The sequence below is a fragment of the Pelmatolapia mariae genome, linkage group LG12 (assembly GCF_036321145.2).
Source record: "Pelmatolapia mariae isolate MD_Pm_ZW linkage group LG12, Pm_UMD_F_2, whole genome shotgun sequence".
Classification (NCBI taxonomy): Eukaryota; Metazoa; Chordata; class Actinopteri; order Cichliformes; family Cichlidae; genus Pelmatolapia; species Pelmatolapia mariae.
In genome coordinates this window covers 14082565-14106062 of record NC_086237.1, presented here as the reverse complement: position 1 = coordinate 14106062, position 23498 = coordinate 14082565, and the positions used below count along the sequence as shown (strand labels likewise).

At 41.2% G+C, this 23498-nt stretch overlaps 1 protein-coding gene across 1 annotated transcript in view; it reads right to left on the bottom strand.

Moving 5' to 3' along the window:
- Positions 1 to 23498, bottom strand: part of zdhhc8b (zinc finger DHHC-type palmitoyltransferase 8b) — a 63672-nt gene that overhangs the window by 9049 nt on the left and 31125 nt on the right. Inside the window, exons 2-7 of the mRNA XM_063490765.1 lie at positions 8077 to 8198; positions 4112 to 4269; positions 2675 to 2847; positions 2411 to 2513; positions 1741 to 1832; positions 709 to 841 (exon numbers count right to left, since the gene is read on the bottom strand). Coding sequence (XP_063346835.1) covers positions 709 to 841; positions 1741 to 1832; positions 2411 to 2513; positions 2675 to 2847; positions 4112 to 4269; positions 8077 to 8198 — 781 coding nt within the window. The remainder of the gene's footprint in view (positions 1 to 708; positions 842 to 1740; positions 1833 to 2410; positions 2514 to 2674; positions 2848 to 4111; positions 4270 to 8076; positions 8199 to 23498) is intronic.

The following is a 23498-nucleotide window of genomic DNA, read 5'->3' as shown; positions in this document are numbered from 1 at the left end:
CCTATATAACTGCCAGCTTGCACATCTGGAAACACACCATCAATGCTGAAAGTCAGGTTTTAGAGGACATATGCTCCCACCCACACGATGTCTTTCCATATTTCACCAGTACAACGATAAATCTGCATCTATTACAACAAAGTGGTTTCACAGCAGTAAAGTACAGGGGGCTGAACCCTCCCGGCTGCAGTCCAAACCTTTCATCAATTTGATGCATCATGAAACAAAAAATATGACTCAGAAAACCCCGAATTTTTGAGCAGCTAGAATCGTCTATATGACAAATATGGGACGACATTCCTGTCCCAAAAGTGCATCAGTTGGTCTCCTCAGTTCCCAGACATTTACGGACTGCTTTTAAAAAGAAGAGGGGATTCTACACAGCAGTAAACATGGGCCTGTCCCAACTTTTTGGAAACATGTTGCTGACATCAAATTTGGAACACGTTTTCTATTGCAGGTTTGTGAGATTTGCAAATCAGTTGCAGACATGCTTACTTTTACATTTAGTCAGACTCACCACATCCTTTTGAACTCAAATAATTTTCCCCATTTGAGTCGTCCGTCTTTGAGGTGTTAAATAATATCCTAAAGCTCTGCTTTATCGCGCTAACGCGTCCTCTGTAGTGGAAAAAGGACTGGGCATGTGTCGTGCCACAAACGATAGAGGAACAAGGGAAAGCTCCCTAGTAAGTGCAAGCTAGTCACCTTGGAGCTGATGATGGTGCTATGAATACCGTTGTCGCTGACTTTGATGGTGATTTGCCTGTCTGAGAGATCTGGTCTGATGAACGGGGGCTGAATTTTGACGTGTGGCTTCTTCCTGGGGTCCAGCATGTACCTTCATGAAAAATTTACAGCACATTAACAAACAGGTTATTTACAGTCATCTACTGAAAGTTATACTTCATTATCAACGCACGTCAGCCTCTCTGTGATGCACTGACACACCGGTATCCCAACTGACTAGCTACATGGTTTACAAAAGACATTTCACACACAAATGCTCACGTTTAGCTGGCTTTTCAGGGCTGTCACTGCAGAATCTTGAGGAGGAAAAAAACCTGTTCTATATTTTCTGAGCAGTCGAGACATATTCAAGTAATCAACGCCTTTATAAAAACAGGAAACCTAATGATTTTGCTGTCAGACCATTCACTCCCAGTCAGGTTCGATGTTATATGAGTCACTGATTCAGTAAATTAAAGCGGATCCCATCAGGGCCTGTGCAACAGCTAAACAGCAACCACACAACATTTCACCCCCACCTGTTGTTGTCTCTCTGCAGTCACACTGTTGATTTTTATGGGATGGGGCTCATCCCAATAGGATGTAATGGGGTGGGTTTTAGTGATGCTCTGTGTGCGTGTGAGCAAAAAGCAGGTTGGCTAGCTCTGCGCCGTTTCCCATTAACTGTTGTTTCTACAGAGTGAGCCAATTCTCTCAGCCATCTGCCTTCCCCCCCAGGGTTGCTGGCTGCTTTCAGGCAGAACACCTCTGTAGCCACCTCAGAGCATGTGCTTAGACACGTAAGGGCCTGTGTTACCACTGCGGTGATTTGCTGGTACAGCATGGATTTCATGGGCTTTGTTGGGCGCATGCATACGTATGAGTAAGCTGTGGCATACATATGCACGTGTATTGCCTTGATGTACTGTATGTAACAGGAAGACAAGACAGTTTCTACAATGTATTAGCTACCCATACAATGGACACACGCAGCATAGTAAAGCATCTTACCTGGGTGCTAGGGGACTACATAAAACGTACTCCACGTTGCCACAGCAACCCTTGGTGAAAGGATTTACTCCTCCACGAAACTTGCCCGTCACCTGCAGAACAAAATGCTGGTTTACAGCTGGCAGCAAAGTAAACACAAGGCCATGGCCAACATACAGAGAATGGACACACACACACACACTTGCCTTTTTTATCTTAGTGAGGACATCTAATTGACATAATGCTTTCCCTAGCCGCTTACCCTAATCCTAACCATCAAAAATGAATGCCTAACCCTAACCATAACCTAGCTGTAACCCTGACACTAAAACCACATTTTGAGCATCAAAAGGGCTTCAAACTTGTGGGGCCAAGAATTTGGGCCCCGTAAAGGACTGTTGGTCCCCACAAGTATAGTAACAGTTGAATTTTTGGTCCTCACAAAGATGTATAAGTGTGAACACACACACCCAAAATGCATTCACAAGGCGTCTCGCATGGGAATATCTGTGCTGTTCAGTATTGTGTGTGATATTCCATTAAGTGTGTATGTGCTTATTGCCTTTAACATGCTCAACTAGTTTCTAATTTCTTCTTGTTCTATGTGGAGCTGTTACACCAATAAACAGTAACAGCACTAATTGTTTCATTAATAAATGCACGTTCCTTTTCAGCGCCAACATCTCCTCACCTGTTCGTTGGTTGTTCGACCTCGAGCTACGAGCACCATGTGAAAACCTGTGAGTCCCATGACTGGAATAAAGAAAAGACCCGCTATGCACATCACCACCAAACTGAGCACAAAGGTCAAGGTCATAATAATGTAAGGTCACAGTGCGAGTCATATATGCACGATACAAGGAAGCAAGTTTACAAGAAATAATAAAGAATCTAAAGCTAATAACACAAAATGATTGTACAGTTTTTTGTAGGATTTACAAAAGTGTAAGGATACGTGACAGTGGTGTGCAGCGCTCCCAGCATTTCTCTGTGATCAAGGACAAAGATGAGGCCAAAACAGAACACTCCCACCATGTGAGCACTCAGCGACAGCAGGAAGAGGAAGAAGTAGCGGTAGTTTCTCCGTCCAATGCAGTTGTTCACCCAGGGACAGTGATGGTCAAAGTCCTGAGAAAGGGAGGGAGTTTTCTACTTAGAAATTTTGAGAAACCAATCAGAAGAACTCTTTATGGTTTTAAGAATGAAAAAAAAAACAAACCCACACAATGTAAGTAAGTCATGATGGTACAGTTGGTTCAGAGAGAGAGGGGGGGTTCAAATGCTAAAACTCCGGTTATTTTTGAGGCATATGAACATAAATTATAAATAAAAGATATACGTGGTCACCATCACCTTTGTTTGTGCCTTAGCAACCAGTTGAGCGTGTTTGCTGTGGCCGGCATGTGACCGAGAAATCAAGGACACTGCATGTAGAGACAGCTTCACGGCCTATTTTACTGTAACTGGGACTATAATTTACTAAATTACCATCATGCTCTGTTATAAAAAAGACTTGATAGAAGGGACTGAGAATATAAAGTTTTTAGGAAAACATTTTCTGACTGAGAACCTTTTTTTTCTCTCATAGATCTCCACAGTCAGAATTCTTTTTGGAACCTGAAGGCCAAAAAAAAGAAATAAATAAAAATGCAGGTTTTAAAGCACTTAATCATCAGGTACAATCCACCTCATACATACAGCTCGAACTCTGGCATTCATTCTTCTTCTCCTTGTTCTGCACTGCTTAGGAATTTAGTTGGAAACTAGTTTTATGACTCCTGTTGTTTCAGTAAACAATAACTCCTAATCACGCTGCGCCTTAAATAAATGTCTTGTATTGCCTATTGCATGTGTGATTTCCCGGTAGTCCTAAATCTTACTGAGACATAAATTTATCTACATCCGTGTAAAACTGTTCATTAATTTCATTGTTTTGATCGTCAAACATTCACCCCCTTTTTCCAGTTTCTAGAAGAAAAACACATGCAGGAATACAAGCTGCTTAATTCTGCATCTTGTGTATTAATATCTGATGTCCCTGTGTATTTTTATGCCTCTGTGTGTGTACCAATGTGTAGTCTTACAGTAGTTTACTGTTAAAGCTGCCAAAAGCTTATATTTATTCCAGTAATTATAATCTTTAATGATGACATTTTTCTTGCCAAAAACACAGATAATAAGAAATGCTGTTTCCCCACTTTAATCCTTGGCAGGAAGTCTAAATATATGCAAAAAAGAAAAAAATCTGCATTATTTTTCATATCAAATATGCCTGAACTTATATGTTACTCTGACCTTGATGCATATTTAGATTTCATATGCAGTGAACCCACACACACACACACACACACTCTCTCTGTTTGCACTCATGCTTCTGTATTCACACACACACCTCCACACAGTTGTCGCAGACGCTGCAGTGCGAGCAGCGAGGCGGCCTGTAGAAGTGACAGGTGGCGCACCACTTCATCCGGACCTGAATGCCCTTGATCTCCACGTTCTTGTAGAGCGGTGCCCGGAAATCATCCTCCTTATCCTCGTCCTCGTCCGCTGTGGGGCAACGAAGACACACATTCATGCGGGGTGAGAAGAAGACATTGCAAACAAACCCAGAAAGAGACAGAGGTTGTGCTTTATGATTTCATTTGACAGGGACACAAGGGAAGCACCTCAAACGAAGCCCACCCTACTGTTAGATGTCTGCAGAGAGCAAACCCTGAGAGTTATGAATATCTTTGTAAGCGTGACCTTTTTTCGGTGTGCTTTGAGCTGATCAACTGTGTGACTTGTGTAGAACAAGAGACTGCCTGGCTTTATTTTGCACAAGTTTATACATTCTTAAAATGGATTTGTTTTTATGGGAGTTAGACCTAAAACCCTGGCAGAATTATCGGTTTGCTTTATCTGACATGAAAAGATAATTAAACCCGTACTTTGCAAACTGCAGTATGAGCTTTCCCAGTGTCCGGCTCTGCTGTTGGATGAACTGCAACTGTTAGCCACAAGCAGAAATGTAATGCCATACGCAAAGTATTCCTTATTGTCTATACAGAGAGAAAAACAGAACACAACTCCTGCAGCTGAGAGCTTTTTTGTTTGTTGTTTTTACTGTGGAGCTGTACTAAAGCAACATGCCTTTCATCTGATCAAAGGAGCACATTTGATCGATTTGCATGAAACTCCAACTTCAGAAAATAATTTCACAGTACAGCAATAACTGACCCGGGTAGCTGAGTACACGCATGCAGAAGGAAACCAAGCAAGAAAGAAGCAAAGGTAGAGCACAGAAATAAACAGTTCCATAGCAGGAGATTGCTCTGCTATTATGGCTCTCAAGTCGATTCAAATAGATTTTGAAGCAAAACTGCCTGCCAAACCAGCAAACACAAACAGCAGTTAGGCTTGCATCTCCTCTGACAGATTCTTTCCTCCAAATGCTCCATCCGAGCTTGTTCGGTGAACAAAGCATTGGCCTGTTTCGTACAATCTACACTGCCTTTGTCAAACTCAATTCTATTTTTGCATGAAACTCAGGAAACAAATGAAGTATGACCTAAAATATACAGTTTGTTTTTTTTATTTTTAGCACTATAGACTAAGGCACCTACATCCAGTCGCATCTACAGCGACCGGCCATCAGCCACAATATTAAAGTCACTGACAGATGAAGTGGATGGCACCTATCATCTCAGTCTTCTGTTAGGAAACACTGGGTTCTAGCATTGACCTACTTAAGCATTGCTGTAGACTAAATGCAAACTCCTCTCCTTAATATAACAGCGCACCCCAGTGGCAGCCACCTCCCCATGACACCTGCCACTCCAAAACATTTTAGGATTGTTCTCGAGAAATGCAACAAAGAGCACAAGGTGATAGCCCACATCCCTGTCCTATTGAGCATCCTCGAAAGCCTGATCCACAGATGCCCCGACCCTCAACCCACATGGTCCAAAACATCCACTGCCAATGCTGAGTACCAGCCACACACAACAGAACACCCCCTAAAATTCTGTGTCTGGGCTTCAATATGTATGAACTGTTTAAGGAGTTTTATTATTTGCAGCTGATTGTGCGTATGTACTTACAGTGTGATTCTTTATCATTTTTTTATGTTAACTGCCGTGATGTTCAGATACATTTCATTAGCTCTGAATGCTTGTTCTTGAAAGACTGCCAGTGTGAAGGCCACGTAGAACATCATTCATGTTATAGGTTGTAATGCTCAATTTGTTCTTGAATTATGAGTCACTTTATTTTCCAGCGCATCGTCACCGTCAGCTTATGTTTTTGTCAGATGTTCATCCTTCACAAACGGGTGAACTGTGCATATTTACAGGACATGAAGCTGGCAAATTAAACACAGTGAAGGAGAAACATTTCACTATTGATGTCAGTGATGATTGGCTGTTAGTGGGCATGAAATTATCTTTGCCCTTTGAGTGAAAAAATGAACACTTGAAACACATGCCATTTCCTATGGTGACATAGAGCTAGCCTACATGAACAAAAATGTTGGGTCACACCTCTTAATCTCTGAATTCAGGTGTTTTCATTGCAAAGTAGAAGTGTTAAAGAACCACAGCAACTCAGCCAAGAAGTGACAGAACATATAAAGTTGCAGAGCGGGGTCACAGAGTGCTGAGGCTTATAATCCATAAAAGTCTCAGCACTCTGTTGTTGCAATTACTGCAGACTTCCAAACTTCCTCCGGCATCAACAACAACACAAAAACTGTGCATCAAGGTGTTGTGTTTCCATGGCCAACCAGCTCCTGTAGGTGTAAAACGTAGGTGGCCTAGTACTTCAATTCAATTAAATAAAATTGCATTCAATCCATGTAACACCAAATTACAATAATAGTCGCCTCAAAGAGAAAGCCCCAAGAGTCAAGCGACACCCTATGAGCAAGTACTTGGTGACAGTGGGAAGGAAAAACTCCCTTTCAACAGGAACAAACTACAACATTAGCATTTTTATTGAAGTTTCAGTTTCTATCTAACTGTCTTCAGAAAAATGAACTTAATAGCTTCTACATGCTCTATTATGACCACCAGCTAGCTGCTAACTTTGTTTATTGTTTGGTGCCAGGTATTAGAGAGATAGCTTTTTGCTTGAAAACTGCTGCGTTGAAGCTGGAATTTCTGATCCCAAGGAAATTGAATGAAAGGAACTAAAAATATTGTTACAAAAGCAAGTCAGTGTAGTCATACACATACACTGTACTTGACATCACACAGTCATGTTGTAGGCTAGTTTAAATATATAAAAACATAAAGAATTTTTTTTTTTACCCCACTGGTAAAACAAAGCGTGTCAGTTTAAGTATAGTAATAAATAAATCAATGAACTTCATGAAGCAAAAGTCACCCCTCCACACAGTGAATGGTAAAATGAAGATTTTAAGAGATTCCTGGGATCATTCACAATGCCAAAACATTTTTGTTCCACACATTACACTTCATTTGGAAAAATGCTCTGAACTGCAAAAAAATTGAACAGTTTTCTAAAAATATTTGCTTATAACTGCAAAGCCTTATTAGCCCCAGTCATCTGTTTTGTCCATCACCTCAATTAGTGGCTTCCTCAAAAAAAGGGGGAAATTGCAAGTGCTGTCAATGACCTGAAAGGAAAAAAACCTCAATCTGCACTTTACTTTTACAGTCTTGATGACGCAGATGTTATTATTTGGCTGACAAATATAACATCAAGTGCTTAGAAAAATTCATCTGCCACTAGTCTATAAAACACAAGACAGCTGCCATAGAAGGCTACAGTCATGGCCTGGGGAGGCAACTATCTGGCACTATACACAACCTACTAATCATTTCCCCTTTATGAGCAGAAAAGACTCTCTAAAGCAAGGTCCTTATCATCAAGAAGCAAATTAAACATGTCCAGGGATGGGTGAATTCATCAGTACCCACTATGGCTGAGACTCAGGAGTCTGCCTGCATCAGGAGCAGAGGTCAGTGCAGCTTGTTTGACAAGCTGAACAGCTGAAAGATACTTAATACACCGTGCAATATGAAGGCTTGTATAACCTCCACCAGTGCCCTGCATGTGAAGCTGGTAGACTGTAAGAGGCAGATAATAGGGTAATGAAACGCTGTAGGGTGGTTCTCTGATAAATGTGGTTCTATAAAAAAAAAAGAAAGAAATAAAGAGCACCTTCTAAATGGGGACTCAGCAGAGTTTAACCATTACTTACATGTAGCACTTACATTTATGTGCACATGCTTTATGACAGACACTAATGTTTTAGATGGCAGATAAATATTGTAATAAGATTTTGCTTAGAAAGTTTACAGTTTAAACTGTGATCAAAACATTTTCAAAGCTCCTCGCGTCGGTACAAACCTCTGGGGTAAACACCGGGGTCCATGAAGGTTGCCATACTGAAGTTGGCCAAGACGAAGAGGAAGACCAGTCCATTGTAGAGAGGCACAGCGGGCGAGATTACTTTAGTCAACCAGGGGCACCTAGAGACACACATCAAGACAAAGACAATCAGGATCCTTTCTGTCTGTTGAGCAGCACATCGTAACAAACATTTAAACAGCATCGCATTTTCATCAACGGTGCATTTCCCCTTCTTGTCTTTACCATAACCACGTAAAAAGTAACAGCAAAGGTAAAAGTGTTACAAGAAAACAGACTTTCCCATGAATGAGCCTCTATTGAGTAACGATGGAGGGCAGTGTCTAACAAAATGTCTATTTAACACGAGTACATACAAGCCCGATGAGGAGGACTTGAAGTGCTATCTTTGAACTCAATTTGTATCTTTCTGTTTGGAGGTTGGGAGTAATTCTTCACTGAAAAAGAACTATTGTTGATTTCTTACTATGCGGCTCCACTCAATGCACCACTTTACAGTTACATAAGTTAGGCTGTAGTGAGTCACTAAAGTCCAAGTACAGCTTTTTCCTGCATCAGCTTGTTTGTGCCCAAGCAATCAAAGCTGAGAAAAAACCCCAAACTGGTTGAAATCTTCTAAAATCTTTGAAACTCTCGCCTTTAATAGTAGCTACTGTTCAATTAAAATAATTGCATTTTGGCACAACAGCTGATGTCTTACTCATCCACAATGAACTTTAAACTTGATGTAGTCTGCACTGGGATCTGCTAGCCAATAAATGCATCAGCTAGAAATACTCCAGCCTCAACACTCACACCCAAAAGCCACCACTAGCATGGCTAAAAATATTCTCACCAAACCTGGATGAGCAACATTTTGCATCAAACTGACCTTCTCCACGGCCTGCAAATTATAGCTCAATAAGGGCTGTGAAACATTCAAGTGTGGAGACACCTGAGTAAGACTCACAGCTCTGCTCAGTCACCTGCACTTAAATGTCAAGACACTGTGTGCTTCCTAGGGTGTCACGATTCAAGCCGACTGCCTCTCTGGAGATGAAACGCCATCGGAATGGAGATGTGTTAACACCTACAGCTGGACATACCACAGAGACCCTGCAGGTCAGAAACTCACAGAGGATTCATGAATTAATGAAATATCTCACAGGGTTGGGGTGTGGGGTGTGGGACTGGGGGTTCAAAGAGAGACTCTCACTCTATCTAAGTGATGACTAATACACTCACGGCCAGCTGGCACACGACTCAGATACAAACACTTGAATCTCCAAACATGCCTCCCCAGCTCATTGTGACGTCAAAAACTCCTTCCTGTACTCGTGCCCCGAGATCAGCTTCAATCCATTTATCTCCTTTCCTGCTCTGCCAGTCTGCTGTTGCTTTGCTGAATTATTCAGAGCCATGGCTCTACAAAAGACAGAGAACAGAGAAGCGCTAACAGGGACGAGATGGCCTTTCACACATCCAGTCCTCTTCAGCTTTGTTAGAGCTAGTATTGGGTTGATCCACCCTCACTGTTGCATCATATTACTGCTAACTCTAGTCTATAACTAGATGTCTAGTTGAAGTTTTCAAAATGGCCACAAAAATATTCATAATATTATTTATTATATATATATATTATATCCAAAAAGAGCTGGGCACTTAAGTTAACTTTACCCATGTAAAATTGGAAACAAGTGGAGTGATTTATTGCGACATGGAAATGCAGGATATAAGGCAAAGTCTTACAAGGGACAGATTTTTGTTCCTGCTTATTCTCTGAAAACACACATTGCACATATCTTCCTTTACAAGACAATAACATCAAAGTACATCTCAGCAGAACTGACATTCACTCAGCACACTGCAGTGAGTAGTGAGTAGTACTATGCTGTGTCAACAAGTGAGGTACAAGTGCTTAAAAAAATTGATCAAAGAAAAGAAACGGGACGAAGCCCCACAGTCTCCCGAAATCCCAATTTACTTGCCTGTCAAGGGATCATGTATTTTTGTGCAGTGTGTGATACAGTCGAGTCAGATAGGAGGGTGGTGGGTGGTGGGGTGGAGTGCAGCTGACAGCAACCATTTTAGGAAACTGGGAGCTGACAGCGTGGGAGGAAAATGTGACTGAAAGAAAGTCTAATTAAGCACACAGACATTGGTTAATTGTGTAGGAGTAACAAATAACAACAGAGTGCTTATCAGCCCTGTGTGGTAAGCAGTGTTCACGCTAAGTGTAGCCATGATACTTCAACTGAGGCAAATAAATACAGAAATAAAAATAAAAATGTCCACAAAAAAAATAGCTTGGATAATTTGTTAAGCTGAAAGGGCTTTTTCTGCCAAAAGTGCAGTAAAGTAATGAGTTTGCTTCCATCGTGTAGTCCAAAAAGGAAGAAAGTCCAGGAATCTTTTTTGATAATTAAAACTACTGCAAACAGGAGCTGGAGAGCATTCCGAGCCGATTGGCATTTAAAACAGCAGCTTGCATGCCTCACAGACACTGAGGTAGAGGTGCAGAGTCAACGTCTATACCAGGGAGTAAAAATTAAAATCATATTTCGTCTCGTGACTGAGATGAGGATGAAAAGGGAGATAAAAGCACAGGATTAGGAAGAAATAGCCCACAGCTCGCTCCCATGCTGGCAGAGCAGCTTGCGGTCCCTTCACTAACCTTAGCCAGATCAATGAGCGCTTTCACAGCAAACATCTTCTAAATCACTTCTACTACTACCATTACAGGTCCCATCCATGCATGTCTACTTAAATGTAAATCCAACCATCATTACTCGGGTTACACATGTGATTTTCCTGCTGAACAACAAAGGAAGAAAGTCTGTAGGAGGCAGACTGCAAGCTAAGAACGCACCTTCCACTCTGCCGTCATACATTTGCATTGTTAAAGTGCAAATGAACTCTTTCCGCATTTAAATATGACTCACATGTTTGGTGAACGATTATGCAAACGGCCTTGGGGTGGTCAGAACTACTTGGTGATTTAATGGAACCATACTGAAATGTGAGCAAAAACAATTAGAAGTGTAGAGCTGTTGTTTTCTAAACCATAAATAATTACGCGACACGAATTACAGCACAGTGCCATGCCGCTGCATCAGCTGTCAAAACTCATCCTCGCTGTTGTCTGTATTCACATACACTGTAATTCAATCCAGCTGAATTCAGTGTAGTATAGTTAACGGTTTAGTAGGAAAAAAACGAGGAATATTTGGAGCATTTTCCAAACTTCAAAATCCCGATTTTATCATTGTGAAATCACTGGACAAAAATCACATGTATGCATAGCTCAGCGACAACTGCTGAGTTGTTCATTTGATCTATATTTGCATTAAAAAGAGAAAAATAAAAGGAGACAGAAAGAGAGCTATGCAGCTCATTTGCCACTTTGTCAAATGCATGTGCTGTTGCTGCCCTCTGAACAGAGCAGAGGCCCCCATGTCTGCCGACTCTACCACGTTTAGGCTGCATCATTACTTGATATGTGCTTTTGACAAAATTATGTCACTATGGGATCTGAAAACGACGAGGACATTGGTAACAATGAGGACAGCTTGAGAGTGCGTGGAGCTGGATTTGCTCACAGAGGGAGAGTGAGAAAGTAAAGACGCAAATGTTGGGATGGTTTTATGGAAGAAAGTCATGAAACCCAAAATGAAACTATTTTAATAGATACACATCATTTGATAATATAATGATATACAAACGTAACCAAAACTGTGTGTAACAATAACAATAACAACAACAACAGAGTATCTGATATCTATTCTTGGGAAACAGCAATGGTGATGATAACTCAGCAGTGTTTTTAAAAGAAAAAAAGTAAAAGGGAAGAAAAAAAATCCTGGACACAAATCCTGTCTTAAGAAAACCACAGGCTTGAGTCTGTTGATTCAACACAAGCTTAGTGAAACACTTTTTTGAGGTAAACCCCTGAAATCCAGAAAACCTCAGAAGGGAGGAAAAGCCACTGCAGTCTTTGTCAAGTAATTATGTGTTTGATGAGGAATTTGATGATTTTTAAGATGGCTCAACTGGTCCATTAGTCACAGTTGAAGCTTGAAACAGTGCTGTGACAATCAATCACCTACCATGACAAGCATCTATATGGTATCCACTACATATCCTAAGGCTATTTGACTACTCGGATCTATCTGTCCCTCATTTTCCTTCTTTTGGATCACAGCAGAAAAAAAAAAAAAAACAGCCTTCCCTTTGAAGTTGCTGTAATCTGCTCTTTTAGTAGCACTGGGAGAAATGGAGGGCAGAGTCTGAACAACCTTCAAAGAGAAAGCTGACTGAATCCAGAGAGCTTTGGGGACTGATACTGAGAGGTGGCGCTTTTCTTTGTCCAACATAGACATTTTTAAGACGCGGTCGTCTGTGTGAATGTGAATAAGATGGATTAATATGCAGAGTACGTCTGTGATTCATTCACAGTAATGCTCGATGAACTATACGTGTAAAATCTGACAGAAACGGACTTTTGATATTTTGCCTTCTCAACTTGAGATTAATTGATCAGTAGATCAGTTAGGGGTGTCAAAATGTTATAAGTGATAGATGTTCACTACATGAACAATAAAATACTTTAATGTCACCTTTTATCTGGATCTCAGAGCCATCATGAACAGTGAGTCCTTGCTGGAATTACACCCATAACGGTAGAAGACGCTGCTGGGCCAAAAGGAACACTTACAGTAATGTATTCAGCTCCTGCTGAGAACACCAACCCATTGATTAGTTCATTAAGTCTCAACCCAGTGGGACACACGAGGGAGGGTGTTCTTGTACTGACTGCCTACTGAGACCCAGTGATCCAAAATCCATTGTAAGGCTGGTATCATTTCACCCCCTAGGAAGGAAATTTTCATTATGACTTAAAAAGAAAGAGGCAGTGTGAGAGAACTGTAGTCTTGAAGGAAATTAGTGTGAGAGCTTGATCTCAGTTATTACATACATGCCATCTACAATCATCTCCCTAGGACCTCAGTTCCCACAGTCTATCACAGAATCCCACCTGCCAAACCAGTGCCGGTCCCTTCCTCCTATGCAGTTTCTGTCAGACTAATTTTACTCCTCATAGGTTTCGTGAACAGCACCATAACTCGCTTCTAACTCCCTTAGGAGCTGCCACTCACCAACACAAACACATCCCTGAAGCTTTGTATTCACACACACGGCATTTGGTATTCCACACACAGCGGCAGCGAGCCTGTTGTCAGTGGAAACAGAGGTGTGTTCACTGCAGATGTTAAGCAGAACGGTTTGAGGCAGGTTCAGGCAGAAAAGCAGAGAACTCACAGACCGAGCGGGTATCGTAAATTAAACTTCCTCTAACCCCAAGTTATTCCTTCCTTGCCTACAAACTGCAGAGCAGCCCGACTGGCGCTCAGCCTCGCATTTAGAGTATGTAGTTAAATTAGGTCTAGTCATTGCTTTTAGCATGACATGTCAGAAAAATTGTGAGTTGTGACCACTGCAAGCTTGCAGAGGCCAAAGTGAAATCTTTGCATTGCTTTTTTGTCTGACCAGTTGGTCTCCATTCAGAATTAATAACCGATCCTTTGGTCAAGGGGAAAAAAAACATAACAGGATTTATAAATATGATTTTTAAACTGTCCTCCCTCTGTGTGTTTGTGAGCTGGAGGCTTACTGCTCCTTGATTGGCTTCCCCACAAACCGTGTCACAAATTCTGTAAGCAGATCTGAGTCTTAACCGAGACTTAAAGTGAGCACAGTCAAACAACAAACATGTGGTCTTCAATAGCTGACTTTAAAAAAATCAATTAAAAAAATAGCCGTCTGTGTTTAATTTTATTTATGCTTATAAGGCATATACAGTTTTGCAAATTAATACCAATACTAAAGACTAAAAAACACACTTCACTTGTGTTTGCTTCTCTGGAGCCTCGCAGAAAGGTCGCCTTCGCTCTGAGACTAGAGAGCAGAGGTGGAAGCCGAGCAGCCGCGGGGTACACTGTTTGCCATCTGCATGCTCGGAGCCCAGCGTGCATTTTCATGGCTGCACAAAGGCTCCGTTTGAAATAAAGTTAAATGCTTTTCACCCCTCACGCTGCCCTTTTACATTTGCATATTCACAAATCCCATTTTGATTGTTTACAGAAAGACGACAGCAGGAAGGCTGCCCAGCGCAGAAAAGCACAGTATCCAAACCAGCTTACTACAGTAAATTACATCACGTTCTAAATAAGCATACTGTGCAGTGATATTATTACAAGCATCGCCTGACTCCACACATATAAGGCTCATGCTAAAAAGCATGGTTTTATTTCATATTTATATTAAAAGAGCAGTGTAATTCAGCATTTATGGCTAAATGCTTACACTCATGTTTCAGTGAAACATGACTTTATAAGAATAAAAAAACAAACAAACAAACATTTGAAAGTCATTCCCTGTGCAGTTTCCAGTTAATGTGTGTAAGCATTTTGTAGGGGCAGATGGAGATGAATGACATTTGGTAAAAAATGAAAATATTTTCATATGGAAGAGGAGAAAGAAGACAGTGCTTGCGAGTGTGTGTGTGTGTGTGTGTGTTTGCCTCATCTTCACTGTTCTGCCCACTCACTGTCTTTGTATTAAGAAAAAAAAAATTACAATGCTTTGTCAATCTCCTGTTAATTTCCCCAATAAGGATTTTACAAAAGTACTCATCTTTCCCACAGGAAAATAACAAGTCAACAACATGTGCTCTCATAATCCCATAAATCAAATGGGAGTCACTTTTCCTGATGAAAAACTGTTGGCAATGACATGTGTACCAAACTGGCATAACAAACACACTCATGTGCATGCATTGGGTTGTGTGGGCTGTCCAAGTGACGACACATGGCTGGCTATTTTGTTGTTATTGGGGTTTTTTTTCCCTTTTCTTTTAGGCACCCCTTGGGAAACTGGAAACCAGTACAGTGCCATGGGTCATTTGTTATAAACGAGGCTTATGGGGCCAAAGACACAAAGGCTTAACAAGAGAAGTGCTGTAACTATGGGTTATTTAGAGAGTAGCAAAGTGTATGCATGTATGAGTGGCTGGATACTGCTAACATAGACACCCCAGCTTCAAACAACCATTGGTCTGCTCATTCAGTTGCCAGGCTGATATGTACAGAGGGAAAGCAATGTCTCAAGAAGTTTGCTTGCCCTGTGTCACATTCCCAGCCACTCTTATTCCAAGTCCCAAACATGGCAGCCTGCAAGTGTGGCCAAGAGTTTCAAGAGTTATGACGCAAAGAGGCGACAGAGTCGTTCAGACTGGTTTGTGGCCTATTTTCGGATAATTAAGTGCTGGACCATTAGTGTTGTACAGTCGATACAACGGGAAGGATGAGTTGCATCCGTCTTTTACAGCCAATGGCATGAGAACAACAGGAATTTATTGTGTTTATCTGACATTCAGTTTATTTATAATGTTGATAATTCAATTCAGTTTAATTTTATATATACATAGCACCAAATCACAACAAAAGTCACTTCAAGGTGCCTTATGTTACAATAATGGAGAGAAAACCCCAACAATGAGCATGCACATGGCAACAGTGGGAAGGAAAAACATCATTTAACAGGAAGAAACCTCCAGCAGAACCAGGCTCAGGGAGGGTCGGCTATCTAGCACGACTGTTTGAGTGTGACGGGAGGGGGCCAGGACATAAGACACACTGTGGAAGCGAGCCAGAGATTAATAGTAACTAATGATTAAATGCAAAGTCGGGTATAAACACACAGTGAGTGAAAAAAGGCGATGAAGAAACCTCAGTGCATCATGGAAAGCCTCCAGAAACCTAGTCCTATTGCAGTGTAACTAAGGAATGATTCAGGGTCACCTGATCCAGCCCTAACTATAAGCTTTATCAAAACGGACACTTTTAAGCCTAATCTTAAAAGTAGAGAGGGTGTTTGTCTCCTAAATCCAAACTGGGACCTGGTTTCACAGAAGTGGGGCCCAAAAGCGCCACTCTCGTTGGATTTATTACCTCAGTCATAACTTTGCAATGATGTTATGTAATAATATCACGTATTGTAATGATTTCAAGTCTTTTCACTCGAGGATTATGTTCTTTTTTGTTGTTGTAAAACTGTTGTAAAAATCTAGCACTTGAAGATACTAGTGCTATCAGTGAGGAAAAAGATGCAATTGAAAGCTCTGGAAAAGCAAGTGAGGGCCTTTGTTGAATTTTAACACTGAGGAGAGTTTGATGTTTAGCAATTTTAAATGAACCAAATAAGGAAACTCAATACATCCTGCGTTTTATCAAACATTTTTCGCTGACAGAGGCCAGTCAGTGCTCTTTGGTAAATGCAAATTTATTCGCAGCCAAAGCAGAGGGCAGCAATGCCAAATCCCTTCCAGCACACGGCTGACTCAACAGTTCTAAGAAGAAGCGAGGAGGAGGAGATAAGAAGATCTTAGCTGAAACCTGAGGAGGTACTCCAGAAATACAGCAGCATCTACAGAGACACACATGCAGATAAACAGAGAGCAACACAAACAAACAGGCACAATGCAAAAGTCAGATAAAGTCCGAGCCTTGTCCAAGTTTTAGGAAGCAAGACAAGGTCTTAATGCACAATGTGCCTTCTCCTTCTCCTCTCTCTAACCCCACCCTCTATGGCTCTCTTATCACTGTTATGGCTATTTATCTCTGTGCGCCATCTGCAATGTGCTCCATCCACGCCAGTGAGGTCAGTGCAATTCTCCTTTCCTTTCCCTTCCTGCAGGAAGTTGAGGCTAAGTTAGGGCTGGACGTACACACACACACACACACACACACACACACACACACACACACACACACACACACACACACACACACACACGGCTCTCAAAGAGAACACAGCAGCCTTCTTAGCCCGCCGGAGATATCGTGTGGAGGTGCTGGAGAGTTTCATGAGGAAAACAGGACACATTAAAAACACAAATACACTGTAACACATGGCTTGAACTAACACACAAACAGTAACATCAGCATGATGCAAGTCCTGCCATGTTGTTTGGGCTGAAGCCCAAAACAAACACCGGGATTTCAGGAGTGGCGTTGTGGGTAACTTATCATCGGTTTGTGTGACTATTTATATTATATATATATATATATATATATATATATTCACTTCCAGGAAATAGCCGTTCCAAACCGCTGATGCAGCTGGTATCTTGCCACAGCAAATTCTGCTGTATTTGAAATCCACCTTTTGTGGCTGATAGCTTGTCTGCCCCTGCAGAGCCCATCAACCTAATGAACTGTTCATCAATCACTTTAATACACACACACACACACACACACACACACACACACACACACACACACACACAGGAACTGGCACAGAGGTTGGCAGAGATGAATGGGACTGGTAATAAAACAAGAGGGGATGTTCACACATATACATCCTCCCTCACAGCCGATGGTTCGGGTTAATGTGGTTAAGTTTTGAGGGAATTAGCTCAAAGAAACCTGTGCACACACACCAGCTTCCAGAAGCTGCTCAGAGTGATAAAATGCTCCTGTGGGGAAAAGGCCTAACACTGAACATTTCTTTGTTTCAGGTAGTGTGGTAGTCCTCCTTGCAGCCATGTTTCTTGCGTCCAGTAGCTTATTTTTGGTGGGCAATGTTAGTCAAACAGCAAAAAGTGAACCCAATGCAATAGGCAGCTATAGCTAAGAGCTGTCTGCTAGCCTTCACCTCGATCTGCATCTACCAACAGTATTTAGGATTTTGGTGTTTTTTCGAGCATTTTCAGTAGAAATATGTGGTATAATAGAGTGTTACTGTATGGTAAAAACTATCCAAGAATAATTTTCTTCTATTATTTTGCTAGTCTGTTAAATAGCACTACTAAACAGATATCAGTTTCTGGTACAGTTTACAGATGTAGCATCCTAGCAAAGAGTGTCCCACCCTGGTGTCCAGATATGCCAACTTCTAGGTAAAAAAAAAACCCCTAACATAATAGTGGCCAAAACACTGAAGTTTCAAAATGCAGAACCCAGAAACCAATAGGTGTTGTCACAGTGCATATATCCATTTTAGCCATAAGCTACATTTGACCAGCAAAAAGTGATCAAAGGTGTATGTTATTCTTTAGAAATGGAACTATTCTTTTCCACAACACACCAGACCTCAGAGGCAGTAACCAAACAGATTCTGCTTAAAGTATAAAATGCCAAAGAAAAGAGACTAACCCAACTTAGCAGTGGATATTGTAAAATGTAACCAAGTCCAGCCCACATATTCATGGTAACGTAATTAACGTCTTCCCTGTGTTCTAAATGTTTCTCTCTGGAGCAGCCCCTAAAGCTTCTTTCCATTTCAATATGTGCTAAATCAAATCCAGTCTCTAGGCTCAAAAACTTCCGCTCTTTCATTTGGAGCAATATGGACCTTTTGCTCACCTTTAACACATTCAAGGCCTAAAGGCATTACTGGACTTCCCCAAATATAATATTTTGGGATATTCAGCCAGAGTTGGAATATTATTATTTTTTGATCCTAAGTGATTGTCCATATGCAGCTTATAATGCTGTACTTTCCATTTCAATAAAAGAGTTCACAGATGTGGAAAAAAAACTGCATCCACATTCAGGCTGAATATATATTTAGTACAAAATACTATCTTACATTGCAACATGAGCCAGTGCCGTTAAACAGTACTGACAAACAATTTTCCTGTACATTAAGAAGATGATATTACAATTAAATGTTTACATAAGGTTTGAAGTAGCTCAGAAAATATCTCAGTGATTATTTTTGCCAATGCTTGAAAAAAAAAAAGCAAGTTCGGTTTTAATAACACATGAGAGCATCCCAAAACTGTTCTGGAGTTTCAGTACAGCAGACAGACCGTAAATAAGGATAACTGACGTGTCTTCACTACCTTGCTCTCTTTATAAAGAGTATATTATACAGCACAAGGAAACCTGCTAAACAAAAACACTGCAGCTTCACAGCATTCACAAACTGTAGACAAGCTTTTTCCCCACTTACACCAGAGTGCACGTTCCTTGTGTGTAGCGTAAAACTTCTGTATCTAACTGGCGCTTTCAATCGTGTGGCAGAAGGCTTTATAATAGTCTTTTCTCTCAGGCTGCCCACATGCCTTATATATAGTATCACAGACTAGGCCTGGGAGCAGACCATCGTTATAATAACGTTTGTCCAGGATCAACATTGCAACTGTCCAATCATGTTGTTCTGATGTCATAGCTTTGCAATGTTGGGGATAAAAAAATCCTTTGTTTATTCAAAACTCTCTTCTGGAACTAATGGTAAGCATTTCAAATGTTGACTTTATTAATTTATGCAATAATATAAATATGTTAATAAGTTAGGCTCGCTGTTAGCGAAATTTAGGTTACTCGTGTTGGTTTGCTAACAATGGTTTTGAATAGCTTTGGCTAACTTCTTGGCTAATGCTAACTGAATGTCATTGGTCATTTGCAATGTTGGTGTTGATCCTGGACAAACATTATTATAGTGATGCAGGAACGACACCAGCACGGGGAATAACAAATTGTGCATGCTTATTTTCACTGTGAGGTACAAGGTGTAGTCTTTGTAAACAACACCCTATTTTCTAAATGTATCAGTGAGTTCTTAAAGTCAAAATGCTTGCTAGCGTACATCTCTGTACTTTTATTTAAAAATGTAAAAATACAATGAAATACACAAAATTAGATAGCAAGATGAACCATCAAACATGAAGGACCAGCAAGAACAAACAAATAAACTTCAAGTTAATATCTCACTGTACAATACTCATCTCACATTAGAATTCTCATCTAAAATGTTTTTTTAACTTCATTGTTTTTTGTCAGGAACTTTTTATGTTGCCCACCAGCTACTTCTATAAATCCATCTTAACAGAGGAGGCTAAAAGCAGTCCCCGCCTCACTATAGCTTCTTATTTATTGGACATACCTCAGAGTGGTATTGATTTCCTCATCTCATTTCTGGCAAAAATAAAAAATAAATAAATACACATCACAAAATTTAAAATGGTCTCCTTAAAACAGCACTGCCCCACAATCCCATTTGTCACCACTAACAGAAAGCTGTGCAATAAAGCAAATTTACAAATAAAACCAGTCACTGGGGATGTGATGTAAATCCAGCTGAGACTATGCAGAACCTGTCAGTATGGTTGCTTCTTTGTGCCAGTTATGTATCAAAAAATGCAGCAGTGATTTATTGATGTCGTATTCTAAAGAAGCAGATTTAAAGTCAAGTCACTTAAAGGGGAAACTGAGTTGTAGCCAAGGTTTAGAAGTTTAAATGAGAGAACTGAATTAAATTTCAGGATCTTTGAACTTGAGGAAGGCACACAAAAAAAAAATCATCTTTGGACGATTCAAAGGAATTGCTTGGGTTTAACATGAATTAACCCCATCCCGAGCACCTTTGTGTCTTTATTGAATTGATGTATGCGTGCCAAACTGGCTAAAGGGAAGAATTTGCAGGACAAAATGTCCTTCACTTCAAGCTCAAACCTGCTCCCACCTCCCCCCTCTCAGTTGTTCTTCTCCATCCATCATGAGTCCCAGAGCTGAGGCAGGTGCTTTCACTAAACCTCCCTAAAGAGTGCGCCCCACCACCCCCTCTTCCTTCTCCTTCATCTTCGTCTCCGCGCCTCCCACCCCTCTCTGCTCTCTCCCTCTGAAGAAACTCATCAGCGGCCCCTTCACATCTGCGGGAATTTTAATTGTACATTGTCAAAAATGATTTTTTCTCCCCTTTAATCCAGCAAGTGAGGCAATCTAGATCAGCTGCAGGCCTTGAGGGACACAAACACAAAAACATGAAAATGAGCATTTACGCCCAGACACGTGAACAAAATGTGAAAGCCCTAGCAAACACGAACACTACCTATGAATGAGCATGTTTGCACGTGGAGATGCAAGCACACCTATTTATGCAGAGGGAGCACAGAGCAAGGAAACGTGCAAAGGGGAAACCTCTGAGATGATTGAATATGGCAGATCTTAATATCATAGTTCATTCCTTGTATCTGCCGGGACGGGGATGAAATGTGACTATCTGTTCTAAAAGACAGAGAATACAAAAAAACCTAAAAAACAGACGCACTCGGTCTACAGCAGGCACCAATCGTGACGTCTGTACAGGCCGGGGCTCCACGTCCTACATGCTGCAGAGGGAACAAAGAGTCCCATTGATTTACCAGAGCGCAACAAGACAACACAATGATTCCTTTTAGAAATACAGGCTGGCAGCGTGGGGCAGAATCCCACCAGTGTTCTCTGGGAACTTGAGTACAAAGACGGGGACAGACAGAGGGCAGAAAGGTCAATAAACTGGGTTGAACTGTCTTGAATGCAAGCATTTTGCAGCTCAGAACGACATAATGGCAAATACATGACTGGGCACATTTACACACTGAACGTTACCCTGCACAGTTGCACAATTGATATTACACCAGTCTTAGTGTTTAAGCAGAGAGCATCAATATGTTCTTTCACATCAAGTGCCAATTCACACGCCAGTGCCTAGTGAGCCTCGCTGGCAAACTCGCCGCCGCTGGACAGACGTAAATATAGGACACCGATGTTAAACCCTCACGGGGACGGTTACGACGTCTATGCTCTACCATCAAAAATAAGAGCTCCTCCTGTGAAGCACATTCAATTGAACATCCATTCTTTCCAATGGAGCATTTTTTAAGCTGCTGATTAAAGTATAATAAGGACGGATGGCAGAGAGAGGAGCCTGGGCTAAAAGCGTGACCTGTGGCAATGTCAATCGTGGCACTGCTGATCACAACTGATTATTCCACGTATGTGTGTGTGTGTTAGGGTTCATATGGTGAAGAACCAAAAATATGCTGAAAAACCTTCTGATGACATGAGACTACTAATCCAACTCCCTGAGAAAAAAAGGTGATAAATCATAGCAACCATATGTTTTAGCCCTCATGTTTTAAAATGAATTTCAGATTTTCAGTGGTAATAGGATAAAAAGAAAAGGATTTTGTATGAATGTAATATGTAAATGTGTAGGCTTGGTTCCTGCTGATTGCAACTGATTTAAACCAATTTGGACGGAAGAAAATGAAAAGCGTGGCCCTGTGACTTCCTGAAAAGCCCAAACCACGATTTACAGTTTCTGTATCTGGCTTCACTCACTCACCAAAGGATCCTGCGAACATCATATGAAAAGGCAGGCGCTATCTTCTAAAGCACCGGCTGCCGGCCTACTTCCCTTATTAAAGGGATTCCTCTGGATGTCTCTCCCTTGATGCTTTGGGTTGCACCATCTGCTCCTGTTGCACTGGGGAGTTTATTATGGCATGACAGCCCTGCGAATTGTGACCCTTAATGAAATTGTGGTGCTGATCCGCTTAGGGGGGGCTGTCGAGGTCTTTGTCGCTGTTGCAGTGGCAGACAGGAGCTGGAGAGTCAGAGCAGCAGGAGCCATATGCGGGGATAAACGCTGATGTCAAGTTGCCACTGATTCAATAAGGGGGGGGGGACTCTAGCTAGGCTTTTACAATAACAACATTCACATTAAGGGTGTGGGATTTCATTACTGAATTGTTAAGTGATTCCTGGCCATATCATTTACTGAAAGGCTCAACACAGTTATGGTGAGTAGCAGGTTGGCAACATGCTGGAATAGAGTCTGATGGTCTTTATTAAGATTAATGCATTTTTCTCTTTCACTATATCTACTATTGTTACTACTGTGCATCCCTGGAGAAGATGAGAAAGATGAAGAATTATTTTCTAGTCCTTTGCTAGGCAGAGTAATATAGCAGCTTAGGCAGAGGCTGTGTTTTACACTCAGTGATCGTCTAACTGGTCCTAATGACAGAAACTGATGAGAGCTTTTGTTTACTTAGCGCACAATTCAGGCTACTTAGTGCAACTAGCTCCGTTTTGTGTTTAATGGGTTTGGAAAGACATTCTGTCTATAAATACACATGCCGACCCAATTATAGGTGGAGTAGAGTCATCTGTGATTTAGTCTGTTTGAAGCCAGCCAAAAAAAATCCCCTTGAGTCTGCTAGGTGGGGCAAGCAGATTCTCTGAAAACAATTAGAGCTGAATGCATAAAGATGCAGCCAATATCCCATTTACTAAAATAATGCCAATGTTCAGAAATGCTTTCACACTTGTAAAGGCGAGATCGAGCAAGGTTTAGAGGGAAAACTGTGTATTTCTAAAAGCACGACTGCATTTTGGTGTAATGTGATATCTGCTAAAATCTAAACACCCACTTGCAAAAGCAAAAACTTACAGTGCTTCAATCCTGAACTTGAAAATCTGGTATGAGGCCACACTCACACAAAGCATACTGTGTGGTGGTCATGTGTCTGTCCTGTGTGTGCAGTGAATCCACATGCATCCCTGAACAGATAGCTGCACTATCCATCTGGA